The following is a 15,463-nucleotide window of genomic DNA, read 5'->3' on the forward strand; positions in this document are numbered from 1 at the left end:
TTCCATCTATAAAAATGGCACAAAACCAAAACTATGGACATTTACAAGCTTTCCCTCAGAAGCGTATAGAGAACTCGGCATGGAAAAATATTGCATTATACATCATAGAACCAGCCAATTCACTCTGTTCAGAGCTAACGCTCATTGACATAAAAGATGAGGTCACAACAGCTCATACAACAGACAGCGTCTGCCATTTAACACAACACTAACATTTTACCGGAACCCTGAAAAAACATGGGAGAGACATCTGATATATACAGTACTCTCTAAATCTTCCAACAGATTTCTATTAATTGTGTGCATGTGCATGCATACACACATATATAAAAGGCCTTATCTGACATTCATTTGCCACTGACTATTATTCAATCTTTAATAAGGCGTTTGTTTTTAGCACAGTAAACAGGAAAAAATGTGTGGCTACCACTGCACAGAACTGCGTTGCAAATGGCAAACAAATCCAGCAAAACAATCCAAACTTTTTTCCCCCCATGCCTGGAGACATCAGAAGCGTGCTAAACCTAAGGGCCACATCCAAACCTCCCAAACCAAAAGCACCAGCACCTGCTGGTAACACACATAGAGAGAGACTACTAGGAAGCCCCTGTATCAGCTAAGTTTATTCTGATACTTCTTATTTGCATTCAGAAGTTCTGCCTCATTTACAAGTAACTTTGCCACACTTAGCCATTAAGAGTCTCCTATGAGCATCCTGAATTCACTTCGCACAGGTCTATATCCCTACAGAGAGGATAACTGCCAGACTTCATGACATTCATAAAATCACTTCTGAACCACATAAGGATTTCAATATGGTTTTTATATAGAGGGAGGAGAAAAAAAGAAAATTGATTTGCCTAAAACCCGTAAGTATCAATAGGACTAGCCTGCATTAGAACTAAGAAGTTCTTTATATAAAACTGCTTTTTTTCTTCCCCAGAGACAGCAACAAAGGAGACTAGGAGCACAACTAGATTAGCTGCAAAGGGAAATCGAAGTAATTACATAACATTATGTGTAGCTATAAAACAAAACCAGAAAAATAGATCAAGACATTATCTATGAAACATGTATGACAAGAGGCATACTTAAAGAAACTGATAGAGGAAGAAAGCACTAGGTAAGGAAGTCACCCTGAAACCAAAACTCAGCACTGCTTTCTTCTATTTTTCAGAACAAAAAGAATGCTTCCCCCAGTCAAAAAAAAAAAAGTTTGTTTAGGTATCATAGTTTTGTTGGTTTGTGGGTTTTTTTTTTTTTGGGGGGGGGGGGGATGGTGGTTGGGGTTTTTTTGCCTAGCACCCTAGATTTCATAAAACAAACCAGCATTTGTTTTTTTCTCTGCTTAATTAATACAATGTACTTATTCACTGTATAAAAACCCACTTCAGATACCAAAGTGTTATTAGTTACAAGTTTCAAAACTGTCACAATGTTCCTCCTTCTCCCAAGGCAACACTCTATTGCACTTCACTGGTTAAATCTACTGTTTGTTAACTAGTAAGTTAATGAATTTAAAAAAAAAAAAAGTCTACTAATGTAATATAATTTACACTCTCAAGCACACAATGAAATACTTCCAAATAGTAACTTAAAACTTGAAGTGCTATATTTTACTATCTTGATACTTGAAAGCACAAAGGAAACAAAACCAACAGTGTTACACATCTCAGATTTCCAGGAAGAGTTTTCAGTCAGCTGTTTTTCTTGCCATGCTACTTTTCTAGGTGCTTCTCTCTTTCCCATTCCAATCCCCCCCTTTATTTTAAATCAAAAAAGCATTGCATTTTATTGACAAATCAGAAGTGTCACGTGTTATCTTCTCATGTTTGTAAACTTGAAAACCTCTTTTCTTCTTAACCGCTTATTTAAGAGCAAGCTAAATCCAACACACTAGTAGCCAGCTATGCGTGTTACCTAAGTGCAAACAAAATTATACTTGGAACTTATCAGGGTCTACAGAGTTGAACAAGAGAACTGATTCTGTCAGTAATTTTTTGACAAGACATAACACAAAGGGATTAATGAGAATAAGAGTGGAAAAACGAGAAAACGAACAGAGCCAAGGAAGTGAAAACACCCACTGTAGCCCGGTTGTATCATTAGCTACCAGTGAATGAATGCTGTACCCCTGACTAAGCACTGCCATCTTCCCCTGCATGGTAAGGTCATAGTGTATTTGAAAAGGGAGACCTAAATTTAATCAATTGGCTTCACCGCAGATCTTCCAAGACATTTATAATCACTCAGTAACATAAACCACCTTGACAAAACGTTCTAGTTCATAGTATACCTTTTCCATGTTGCACTAGCAAGCAAACGTGTAATTAATTTCTTTAAGCCATAACAGTAAGAGTGCTCTCTCACTTGATACCTTATTAATTAATTTTATTTATTTTCTCTAGCCCCGACTTCAAGGTTATATTCTAAGCAGCTAAGCAACCAACCAGCTACTCAGCTGCTTTGTGCACGAAGACTACATAACTTGGCTTACTGATTCAAACTATAAATCTTTAAAAGAGTCTCCAATACATACAGCATAGGAAAACTGAAAAATTCTGAACATCAATTTTATTTGTTTCTTAAATCTGCTTTATAACCCTATGTTCTCAGATGAGAATTCTGCCTACAAAGAAATCAACCAGCGAACAGTCAAGTCAATTAAAATGCTGTGTTCTAAATACAGTCAATTTTTACAAATTAAGTACCTTCCCACAATAAGGAAAGCAGCAGTGCAACGAGGAAAAGGAAAGGCACATAGTTGGGCAAAAGGCAAAGTCCACTGCCAAGTAACAAAACTAATCTTAATAAATTCAGAATACGTACTAGAGAGAGAGCCCCAATAAGCATAGGAAAAAAATAGCTATTCCAAACAATGAAAACCTAGTTTCACATTTTAAATTCTGCAAAATACAGTTTTACTAAACAAGATTAGAGAGCTTTATGTAAAAAAATCTATTTTCACCAAACATGGGTAAAAAATGGCTGAAAATTTCTCCTACTCCTTTAAGTCTGAAAGTAGCAGAATAACTGGATTCAAAGTTATTTTTATATCAGTGTATGAAACCATGTCTTCTCCATGAAGTAGGCATTTACTAGCTGAATATGTATTTTACTCTTTTCCCTATGCTCATTTTGGTTTTGCACATAGATGATCCATATTTTGCAGAGCCTCACTACTACGGACTAGCTACAGCTAAAGAATGAGATGGCTTTATGTAGCAATAATAAAAGAAATCTTCTATTTTTCCTATAAGCAACATCCATGCACGCAGTAGTACTATGCTAGTAGTGCCCCACTCACTTTTATCTAAGCAGATGGGTAGGTGTATTCAAATTTGGAAAAATGTGATTACTCATCTATACAGCTAACTGAATTAAATGTGTGATCACATAGCATATGACCTGACTGAAGTTATGAAAAATAGTTCTTCTCTCCCTACAATTTCATCCTAAACTAGTTTCCACAGAGAGACTGTGTCTGCTTATTTTGTCAACCGTGGGGTTTTCTTCTTCTTCCCCACCCCCTATTTCCTGTGATTTTTTTTTTTTAAATCCAGTCAGCTTATCAGTAGAGAAATAAATACCTAATACTTTTGATATTATGGAAGAATTTCCATTTTGAAAATGTGCATGTGCTACTTTAGAACGGCTGTGCTACTATCCACAAGAAAATATAGTCATACAAATCCACCAGCAGCAAGTAAAGTAGTTTTGTCCAAGTGGAAACAGCTCAATCAGTTTGTCCAAAACACAGGCATTTACTGCTGTTATAATGGAAAAGGCACTTAGTCTACCATTCAAAGAGAATTTGGAACCTGTGTCTAGAGCCTTTGTTTCTCTTCAGAGCCCACCTCCAGGCAACATCACAGAAAGACAGTAGTCGGAGTCACTATTACAATCCATACTCTTATCTCACAGCAATTGCACTGTTGCTGCAGCTTGGCAAACCCAGGGATTCAAATGAGTGAAGCTGACTTCACTTGTTTCTCTTCAACTGTTTACTAGAAGTTTCCCCCTAAGAGGCTCAGAGACCTAGATGAAAAAAATCAGCACTCTAGACACACAAGCTTTCCAAGCATGCTAGAACCACTTAATTCTCATTTTCTACACATCAAAATAATTAGATAATTTATATAACATTACAGAAGACACATATATGAGATACAGAATGAAAAGAGCAAAAAGACTTGCAGCCTGGAATGCTCAGTCACATACAAAGTTCCTACTGTCTTGACACCATTATAGCTGGATACAAGCCCAGAATTAAGTCTTTAAATCATCCAAATGAAGAAGACAGGTGCTCTAAGATGTTGTTGCCTTCATGAAACCATAATAATCTATCACATCTAAGGCCACTATACCATTATCTAAAAAGCACAGCAAAATTTTGAGCATTCTGAGTGCAGTACCACAGAGTCAAGCAAAAAAAGCTATTATGACAGAGTTTTGAATAGCTAAAACAAATGTAAATACCTTCCATCTTTATTTCCCCACCACAGTACACATAATGTGTAATAGCTGTATGGGAGCAAAGAAACACTAGCTTGCGTTTCTCCACACCAGGCAAACATTATGAATAACTGAGTTTATCTTCACACTTTTGATTCCTTTCATTTTTTGTGAAAATCACATTTTTACAATGAATGCCACATTAGGGCAGACCCACCTTTCTTTCTACATATAGCAACTTCTTCTTTCCACTTGGCCATTCAATCCCTGTCCTGTAAACCTGACAATCTGCATTTTGTTAACAAAGTAATTTATCCGTATGCAGTTAAAGATGGGATGCAAATTACAGTTTAACTAGAGGAAGGCAGGCGTGAAGTCACAAAGCTAACTCCTGGAAACAGATCTGCAGCTCAATGAAGATTTACACACTTACCACAGAGACAATATAAAAATCAGGAGATTTAAACTCTCATGTTTCAAATCACAGGCCCACTACTAACAGAAAAAAAGAAACACAACACTCCTACAAAACTTTGTGCTCTAACTACCCCCTATACAACATCTCTGGTACCTTCCACTACAGCCCTATCAGCCACTGCCTAAGACAGGATCCTAAACTAACTGGACTGTCAATCTCACTCATACAGCTATTCTTGAGTGCAAACCTAGTGCACATCATTTTGCCCATCATCATTAGCTTTCTTATCCCAGAATATAAGTATCTACAGAAAATAATCTGATTCCTAGAGTGTTTAAGTCAAACCATGCATATAATAACCCCGCTATTCTATTATTCAAATCATCTTGAAGGAGTATCCTTAACCACTTGTAACAGGCTCTCATGGAACAACAACCACAACATGCAGTTTTTCAGAGCATTCACAGTGTTTTCTGCTTGAAACACCCTTTTGTTTACAAAAGGATTCCATACAACTGTACCTTAAAACAATCACTATTTTTTCCCAAAGGCATCTTTGTTCCATTCCTCTGAACAAAGTAGGACACAGTTTTGTTACTTCACTCTTTAAACAGCATTCAATGCACGCCCAGGACAGCAGACCCTACCAACAGCCAGTGAAATGCAGGAACGGCTTCGGCGTCCTCACTGGATACACAGTGGGACACCCCAAATGGTAACTGATGCAAAGTGCTCATTAGAAACACCAGAGAACAGTTCTCAGACAACCCACCAGGTAATGCCTCATAAACAAAATTCTTGCCAGTGCAATGGCAAATCACCTGATAAATTCACATCTGGACTTCAATTTTAAATGTAAGTAAGCCTATAAACAATGAGGCAACAATAAGATTCCGATATGGGAAATAAAAATCTTCCATTATAAATACATACTAAGCAAATACTTTAAATTCTCAGCAGTTTTGCTGCAAGTTTAAGTATTTTGAAGAGTTTTAATTCTGCAACACTGTTTGTATCTGATTAGAGAGATACATCCCACGTTTCCTCTCCATATAAAATTCAAAAAGTCACAGCAACGCTGACCTTTACATTATGAGTTCCCACTAAGAAAATGATTTGCAAGCACACATCAAATACATACACATATATGAACTTACTGGGAAAAGAGCTTACACATGTTTTCATAGGTCATGTAAAGCACAAAAGACAATTTAACAAAACTTGACACTGGCTCCTTTTCCTAGCAAAACAGAAAGCCTAAGTCTTTCTATAGGCCTCTAAAAAGAACATGAAACACTTGTAACACAAAATGCCTGTCAGCTTGTTTGCTCTTTAGATTAGCAGGAATTAAACGGAACACAAATATATTTAAATACATATAAATCCTTTTATATGGGGGAACAGGATACATAAAAATGTACCTGAGAATCTCTGTACTTTGTAAGCAAAGATTCAGAAATCAAAATTGGTCCTTCATAAAACCTGTCCTATGAGAAGCATCTTCAATCAATCTCATCTGAAAACATTACCATGCTCTTTAATATTTAAAAAGCCTTTTTCCAGCTAGGTGGTCTCCCACGGAGAGAAACTAGCTGCCGGAGTGTTACAGGCACCCGCGTCTCCCTTTCTCCCCCAGACAGGACAGGAAGATCTTTGTATGTGCTCCCCTTCCCCCCACCCCAGCTTTCTGGCAGCAAGAGGGAGGGCTTTTGTTGCTAGATGCAAGCCTCTCCGGCCTGCCCTCCTGTCCAGCCCCAGCCTCCACACACCCAACCCCGTCACCATCCCCCCTTTCCCTCCCTCTTCCCCCCGCCCCGGGCCCGGACTCACCGGATAACGGGGCTGTAGGGGCTTCGCGACCGGCGCCAACTGCTGTAGGGGCTGGGCGACACATCCCCGCCGCGCTCGTAGGAGCTGTGCCGGCTGTAGCTGGGGGAGCGGCGGCGGCTGTAGGGGCTGAGGGGCGAGCGGCCGCCCACCGGGCTGAGCGACTTGCGGCTCCGCTGGCTCTGCGAGGAGCGGTGCAGCGGGGGGCTGTCATCCCGGCCGGGGCTGGGGGATGACCGCTGCCGCCGGTAGGCCTTGGGCTCGGGCTTGTCGTCTCGGTAAGCCTTCGGCGGGTCCTTGTAAGCCGACGGCGGCTCCTTGACCGCTTTAGTCCGGCTCCGGTGCGCTTTACTCTCCCGCTCTTTCCTGCCGCTGCCGGGCGAGGAGAGGGAGCCCTTCCTGCGGCCGTCGCTGCCGCCGCCGCTGCTGCTCTTGAGTCCCTCCCGGTCCTGGCCCCCGGTGTGATTGTGGCGGCTGCGGGACTTGGAGGAGGACGAGGAGGCCTCGGCTCCCCCGCGGCCTGCCGACGCCCCCTCCTGCTGCGCCTTCTCCTCCCCCCGCCGGCGGTGCTCTCGGTGCCGCTCCTTGGAGCGGCCGCTGCTGCCGCGGTGCTCCCGGCGGGACCGGCCGCTCCGCTCCGCCTCGCCTCTCTGGCGCTGGGTCCCGCCGCCACCGCCCGAAGAGGAGGCCGGGCTCCCCCCGCCGCTGCCCGCGCCGCCGGCCGCACCGCCGCCCACCAGCCCTTCGGACTGGGAGCTCACGTCGTCGTACTCCTCCACCAGCGTGCTCAGCCCCCCGCTACCGCGCCGCTTCTCCGCCTCCTGGGTCCCGCCGCCGCCGCCGCCGCCGCCACGGCCCCGCCGCCGCTTGTGCCGGGAGCCCGAGCGCCGCTTGCCCCGCGGCCGCTTCCGCTCCCCCCCGTCCCCGCAGCAGGAGGAGGCGCCGGTGGCCGCCAGGAAGAGCAGGGACTGCGGCGGCAGCGGCGGCTGCAGGAGCGGGGGTTGCAGGAGGGGCGGCTGCAGGAGCGGGAAGAGCAGCGGGTGAGGGGCCGGCGGCGGGGGGGGAGGCTGCGGCTGGGCCGCGAAGCGCTTCCGTCTCCGGTGATGCAGCCGCTTCTTGTCGGCCGCCGCCTCCACCGCCGAGCTGCTGCCGCCGCCGCTCCCCCAGCCCCGGCTTCCCCCGCTCCCGCCGGCCGCCGCGTCCGAGGTGCTCGGCATCGAGCTCACTCACAGCCGAGGACGAGGACGCGGCCTAGGGAATCCGCCGCCGCCGCCGCCCTCAGGGCGCTGCTGGCGCCATGGAGACCCGGCGCCGCGGAGACACACGGGGACACCCGCCGGCCGGCACCGGGGCCTCGCTCGCTCCCTCGCTCCCCGGCCGGCCGCCGGGGCCCGGACCGCCTGGCAGCCCGCCCGGCCGCGCCGCCTCACATGGGGCCGCGCCGCCACATAGAGGGTCGCGCCGCCCGCGTTCGGGCCGGGGTCGGGACCGCCGCCGGGTCGGGGGACGGGCGCTGGCCGGTGCGGCGGAGCGGCGGGAGCCTCCCGCGGGCCCAGCGCGGCCTCCCGCAACGCGGAAGTGTCTCCTGGCGGCGGCCTCCTCACTCCATCCCGGGCCGCGGCTGCCTCGTCCGGCGCCGGGCGGCGCTGCGCGGGGGTGCGAACGCCGGGCGCGGGCCGCGGGGCCGCCGCCTCCTCCCTCACCCGCTTCCCGGCTGGGCGGCGGGGTCAGGCCGTGCCGGGCTGCCTCCGGGCGGGGTGTCCGAGGCGGCGCGCGGCCCTGCACTGGCCCCGAGCCCGCTTACCCTGCCCGGCGGCTCCCAGGTGCCCGGTCCCGAGTCGCCGGCGGCCGGGAGCGCTCGCGCGGCCTCCGCACTGCGCGCGGGTGACACACGCATACACACGCACCGGGGACACGGCCCGGCGGCGCGCGGCGCATGCGCGGAGCCGGCGGCGATGGGGGGGCCCGCGCCTCGCCAATCGCGTGCGGGGCTGCTGCCCTCACCCGCATGCCCGGAGCCGGGAGAGCCGTCTCGCTCTCGCGAGATCTCGTCCGTCCACCCCCACCCCTCCATTACCCGGGTGGCTCTCGCGATATCACGCCTCTCGCGGTAACTGCGCCGCGCTCGCCCCGCGGGCGGAGGGAGGGGGCGTTTCCGGGCGCGGGGGTCAAAGATTGCTTCCGGCAGCGCTGAGAGGAGCGGGCTCTTAGTCGGGGTGTGCTCGCCCCGTCGGGGCTTGTCCCTTTCTGCCTCTCCCGGTGCTCACTGGAGTGGTGGGGGCGCTCGAGGAGGGCGCTGTGTCAGGCTGCGGGCAGATGGGGTGGGTTGGGGAACGAAGCGCGGTGGTGGGCGAGGCCTCCCGGGCAGCAGGCGGTATTCTGTCGCTGAGGGAGTGCAGATGTTGGGGTGCTCCTTTCCAGGGTATGTAGCGGCCTAAGGCCTCGGCACCCCCGCGTCTTTTCCACAGTGGGGAACGCTGGCTGGCATGTGCTTACAGTGTGTGGGGATGGCAGCCCAGCCGCTGATAGGTGCTGCGGAGATTTCTGGTTAAAGTTTCTAACCCTCAAGCCATGTATGCTTTACTTATATTTATACGTACCCATTTCAGGTTTATATTTTTATAAATATATACTCAAGCCAAAAAAAAAAAAAGTTTTTGTGGTCCCACACATGCCCTGTTCAAGTCATATGCGTGAGCAGCATAGCAGGAATTTTATTCTGCCTTACCATACAAAGTGCTTACATGTTTTCCTAGTGGCTTTTGATTAAAATTGCCATGGTAGAATGTAAATTGCCTGTAGAAACTACAAGAAAATGGCAGAAAAACATACAATCTCAAGGTTTTCACCTTGTTTGCAATGTTATTGTCCAAAGAGCTTTCTGTTGTTGAAATTTGCATTAAAAGCCTGAAAGGCTATAAAGCTCCAATAATCAACACTCTTTGGAAAACCTATGAGTAAAGTGCTGTGGCAGAATATCAAGTTTTCAGGGGGATTCATTCATTATGCAAAGTGAGAACAACCATGGGTTTAAACATTTTTACAAAACAAGGTATTTAAGAGTTCTCTGTGTATTTGTACACTGAAAGATGTAACAGGTCGCCTGAAAAAGCAAAATTCAGCAGAGGAGAGCCACTGAAATTTCCTTTAATGTGATTTGTATTGAAAGAGAAAGATTTACTTCTACCACACCTGGTAAGAAGTAGCTCTACTGTCCACTAGCTAGGTAAAGCATGAATTGATGTCCAATTAGTAATTTTCACATGAAGGATGTAATTTAGTAAGAAAGTTTTAATTCCTTTCGGCAGCAAGTCTGTTGTCCCTTACTGAAGCGCAACACAAGCAAATATCCAACTGTTACCCACCCTGCCTTACATGATAGCACATAGTGATAACAGGAAGGGTATGTCCCTCCAAGGCCTCAGTTGAAATCCAGGTCCAGAGCAGAACTGCAGCAAGCAGAAATGCACGCTGTCTTTAGATCTGCAGGTTGAGAAGTGATGAAGACATTTCAAAGAAAGAGTCAAAGTATTCACCTGCTGGCTTGTGTACGCATAGTGGGGCCACTAAAATGTCATTTATAAATTTCTACCTGAAGTGCAATTGACTGGAAATTTAGTATTTATAATATTCTAATAAAATAAGGCAACTCGGGCAATAGATTTGTAATTTTCAGTGGAGCCAATTCACATATAGGCTATCAGCTCACCAGAATTTACAGCATGGTTCAGTGAGATGAGAGAACAATTACACATGTTTTTTTCAGGCCCCTTTCTCAAATGTTTGGAGTCTGAAAGGGAAGTGAAAAACCCCACCAGCTCACAGGTGAAGGACAAAATTATTTTTTCTTTTAGACACAAGGCAGTGGGTTAAATGCAAGGTTTAGTGATGCGTGCAATAAGATGTAAACACACAGCAAAGAAAGGTTTCCTTCCTGCTATCAAACTGCTTGGTCATTGCTGTTGTTCATGATCAGCAGAGTTGCTAAAGAGGAATTAAAGTGTTGTGGTCGGCGGCTCAATGTCCAAGTGGAGAACACTGACGAATGGCGTTCCTCAGGGGTCGGTACTGGGACCAGCACTGTTCAACATCTTTGTCGGCGACATGGACAGTGGGATCGAGTGCACCCTCAGCAAGTTTGCCGACGATACCAAGCTGTGTGGTGTGGTTGACACGCTGGAGGGAAGGGATGCCATCCAGAGGGACCTTGACAGGCCGGAGAGGTGGGCCCATGCGAACCACATGAAGTTCAACAAGGCCAAGTGCAAGGTCCTGCACGTGGGTCGGTGCAATCCCGAGCACGACTATAGGCTGGGCGAGGAATGGATTGAAAGCAGCCCCGAGGAGAAGGACTTGGGGGTATTGATTGATGAGAAGCTCAACATGAGCCGGCAGTGTGCGCTTGCAGCCCAGAAAGCCAACCGTGTCCTGGGCTGCATCAAAAGAGGTGTGACCAGCAGGTCGAGGGAGGTGATTCTGCCCCTCTACTCGGCTCTTGTGAGACCCCACCTGGAGTACTGCATCCAGCTCTGGGGGCCCCAGTACAGGAGTGACGTCGAGCTGTTGGAGAGAGTCCAGAGGAGGGCCATGAAACTGATCAGAGAGCTGGAGCACCTCTCCTATGAGGACAGGCTGAGAGAGTTGGGGTTGTTCAGCCTGGAGAAAAGAAGGCTCCAGGGAGATCTAATTGCGGCTTACCAGTACCTGAAGGGGCCTACAGGAAAGATGGAGAGGGACTGTTTATCAGGGAGTCTAGTGACAGGACAAGGGGTAATGGCTTTAAGCTGAAGGAGGGTCGATTTAGATTAGATGTTAGAAAGAAATTCTTTACTGTGGGGGTGGTGAGGTACTGGAACAGGTTGCCCAGAGAGGTTGTGGAGGCCCCATCCCTGGAAGTGTTTAAGGCCAGGTTGGATGAGGCTTTGGGCAACGTGGTCTAGTGGAGGGTGTCCCTGCCCGTGGCAGGGGGCTTGGAACTAGATGATCTTTGAGATACCTTCCAACCCAAACCATTCTATGATTCCATGATTCTATAAGTGAACGTGTGTTTGAATATTTTGTTTTCTTAGAGATTCAGTTAAGAGCAGCAGTAAGAAGAGACATAATAAAATACTGTCACGCAACCCTGCCATAAGTCTAAGTGAATTTAAGTGCTGGATGTTACTAAAGTACATCCTCAGTCCGATTGCTGTTAATAGCAAGACACATAAGGCAGATTTAGGATTAACATCTCTATATCCTTTGTTTTTACTTTAAAAGTTGATATAATGCAGAGAATCTCACGTGCCCAGGTCTCCTCTCTGCTTTGTTCCACAGAGCAACATCAGTAATTCCTTCACAAAATTAAGAATTTGCATAATTGCAAATCAGGTAAAACCAAACAGTATGTAGTATAATGAAGTATAGTACAATAAAGAGTTTTTTGCTTTAGCAAGATCATGGGAGTTGTTTACATGTTTTGTTCATTTACAGTATTCATGTGAAGTGGCCTGGTCACTCTAGGGGAAGTGATGCCCTTTCACCCTTCCCAGTTTACCCAGTGCACTAACTAGTGTTAGTTCCCAATCACCAAAGCAAATCCAGTGAATATATCATAAGCATCATTTAAACTGTTTTCAGAAGTGAGTACTGAACTAAAGGCTGATTTCTCAATGGTGAAAGCTTATTTCTAGATGAGCAATGCTCTTCTTCAGTCTGACAGTGGAACCAGGAACATGATAAAATTGGTTTCTCCATTCAATCAATGTTGGCTGAAACACTCAGGATATTCCACAGTAATAAAGTGATTCCTTCCCGGAACAGCCCATAGACTAGGAGAGGTAATTCAATGCTTAGGATTGATCCTGAGGAACAGTCTTAACGTGAATCTGATTTTGTTTCCTCTTTCTAAACCCTATAAAGCAGAGTGGTACCCTGGCCTCACACAGCTTCAGAGCAGGGCTGTATGGCACTTTGCCTGCTTTACCATTCTCCGACTGCTGGGCATCAGCTATGAGAGCAGAGAATGGCAGCACAAGGCATTAAGGGTTCAGTCAGAGCTATAATAATGAATGCATGCTAAATTTTTGTAACCTTTAATATTACTCAGGAGAGTTCTGCAAGGTAAATGATTGTTCACCTGTTATTTTGACTTGCTTTAGTCAAAAGAGTTGCTGAAGAAAAAAGTGTACAATGCAATCAAGGAGTGATAGCTGGGCAAACTTGAAAAGGGGGGTCCAGAAGGCAGTGTAGAAAAGACTACAGCCAGGTGATTTTTTCCTGGTTTTATTTAAAGGTCCTTAATTTGAGGGTGTAAGAATGCTTGTTGAACTAGCACCTGGGAGGAAATCACTCCTATTAAAAGGCATGCTTAACTCTGAACAGTAAAGCAATTTCATTGCTTCCTGAAAAAGAATTTTTTTTTTTTGCTGTCTTACACTACTGAAACTAATTTCAATTTAGGGTATTTCAGGTTTCCTTCAAAACTCTTGACTCCTGATTTCAGAGTCTAATGAAGTCTCAAGCTCTTCCCTTTTTCTGCCCTCTCTACGTTTTTCTTTTTCATGATTTGATTTAATTTCATGACTGGAGCTGCCACTCTGCTGCCTGTGCTTCAACTCAGCTTCTTGAGCTGATTTTGTTTCATTATGTATATCTACCATACCATCTTGAGCATCATCCTAACTGCTTTAAAAGCAGAATTTGTTGTCTTTCCTTAGGGATTTAATAGTGTTCTGGCCACTTTGCTATCTAATTGTTGTTAGCTAGCTTACATACATACTAGTTACGTTTCTGTGTAAAACATGACTTAAACAAAACCAGAAACCCCCACCTCTTTTCCACTGTTGTACTTCAACTCTCTGAATCTCTCCAATGCTTTCCTCTCTTTTTTTAAACCCAAGCAAAAGTATTCCTCCTATCCAGGTCCTGTATATCATCCACTTCCAGCAAGCCTCCTTTTACAATTGTGCTATTTTACTCCACCCTTCATCTCTCTATTCCAACTCACATTTCTTACAAACATTGTCATCAAAGCATTCAGTACATATTTGTCTAGTTAGGCACACACACACATGCATTTTCCTTCAGGTTTTCTCTTAAGATGCATGCTGCATGGAGAAGAACCACATTCATTTTTTCTCATCTTTAACAGTGTCCCGTAGGATGGTGAAGGAAAGACCGTTGTGTGCTGACCCACCTGCCATTTCAGGAGAGAAGGTCACTGTCCAAGAAGGATTACTCTGACCTAGACGATGACGCATTTATGTTTTGTCAAACTGTGTTTATTTTTGAACATGCTGTACATCATGAAAACTCTGTGCAGCTTAGGGGTCAGTAGCAGCATACCTCATATCTTCCCTACAGTGGTAAGTGCTGAACTTCCCAGACTTGGTCTGTGGCTATTGTGGAATAGCTTATTTTTCCATAGTGGCCTGGGGGCTGTTCTCAGCTTTGCTGATATCCTTCGCTGTTCACAGTGTACGTGAATATTCGATGACTGCGAAGTGTTTCACCAGCGCATGTTGCGGCACACACAGAAGCACACTCAGGAAACAAGTACACCATCAGGCTTCTGGCACATGAAAAAAAAACCAAAAACAAAACCCATAAAGCCAACAACCCTACATCATAGAGGCAGTTGTAGAGACTGTGGATAATTACACAGGACAGGTCTGGACAATTCAACACAGGCTGCAATTTCCAATTTACTCCCAAGCATTCACTAGCATTTGTGAAGCAAGAATATACTGTTTGGAAGAGTTATGTGATTAGAAGTAGAGCGCTGGCATTTTTGCATGTGGAACAAGCCTCATGACTTGTCAGAGAAGCTTCTTAACTAGAAGCTAAGCTGCGAATGACAGCAAGTTTGCTCTGCCTGGAAATCGGCTACACCAGGTTGCAGAAAGATTTGCAAACAGCACTCATATCAGTGTTGGCAGGTCTCAACCATCAGGCGATGGCGGCTCAGGATTCAATGGCGAAAACGTATAGAAATCTGTATGTTCCTGACGTAACAAAGCACACCTGAAACAGATTCCTTTCAGAGAATGTAATCCTTCAGAAATGTTGAAGACCTTGATGGCACAATGCCAATTGTTGGCTTCCCAAAGAGCCAGAAAATTTAAGATGATTTACAACTTGTTTCCACAAGGCTTAGTGGGGAAGAGTAAATAGGAGGGAAAGGAGCACCACATTAGGTTAGAAGATACATTTTGGCAGTGGCACCTGTGGTGGTGTGGGAACCAGTGCTCTGAAGAGGTCAGGTCTTGGTTGTTCCACAGCAAGCTGAAACGTTATGCCATAGGAATGGTGTTTGCAGGTAGCTCTTATCTTGCAAGGTATTATCATATGGTTAGCACATGAAAACAGTGGTACACGCTGGAAAAAACCACACTTAGAAAGGTGCAGCCAAGTATTGTCAGCCTCAAAAGTATTTGGACGCCAGCTCTAGAAAATGAACCCTTAGAAAAGGACTTCCCTAGCAGCCATCCGATGGAGGGAACTTGGGCTAATGCTTAGGTAATTTTAAATTTTTTATAGAACCTCAACTCATATTCCGCTTTTTTACTCAAATACTTTGTTGGATCTGCAGATGTGCATTAAGGCTCCCAAGAGTCTGTTCTGAGTGACTGTCCACCATCTTTAATGTGATACAATTGAGACAAATAGATGCTCAGCTGGTCATGCACTAAGGAGGCAGCTGTGCTACATGCTTCATGAGCAATGTTACCACTTACTTTTTTGTTAAGGTTTCTGTTGTACTTTCTTCCTTCCTTTTTTAAA

The 15,463-nt window shown here is 45.9% G+C and overlaps 1 protein-coding gene across 6 annotated transcripts in view; it reads right to left on the reverse strand.

Moving 5' to 3' along the window:
- CDK13 (cyclin dependent kinase 13) overlaps positions 1–7,928 on the reverse strand; it is a 43,721-nt gene extending 35,793 nt beyond the window's left edge. For all 6 annotated transcript variants that reach the window (XM_054815780.1, XM_054815782.1, XM_054815779.1 and 3 more), the window contains exon 1: positions 6,704–7,928. In XM_054815780.1, the coding sequence (XP_054671755.1) occupies positions 6,704–7,917 (1,214 nt within the window). In that variant the 5' untranslated portion in view covers positions 7,918–7,928. The remainder of the gene's footprint in view (positions 1–6,703) is intronic.
- Positions 7,929–15,463: the final 7,535 nt, after the last annotated feature.

This window comes from Grus americana, chromosome 2 (assembly GCF_028858705.1).
Source record: "Grus americana isolate bGruAme1 chromosome 2, bGruAme1.mat, whole genome shotgun sequence".
Lineage (NCBI taxonomy): Eukaryota > Metazoa > Chordata > Aves > Gruiformes > Gruidae > Grus > Grus americana.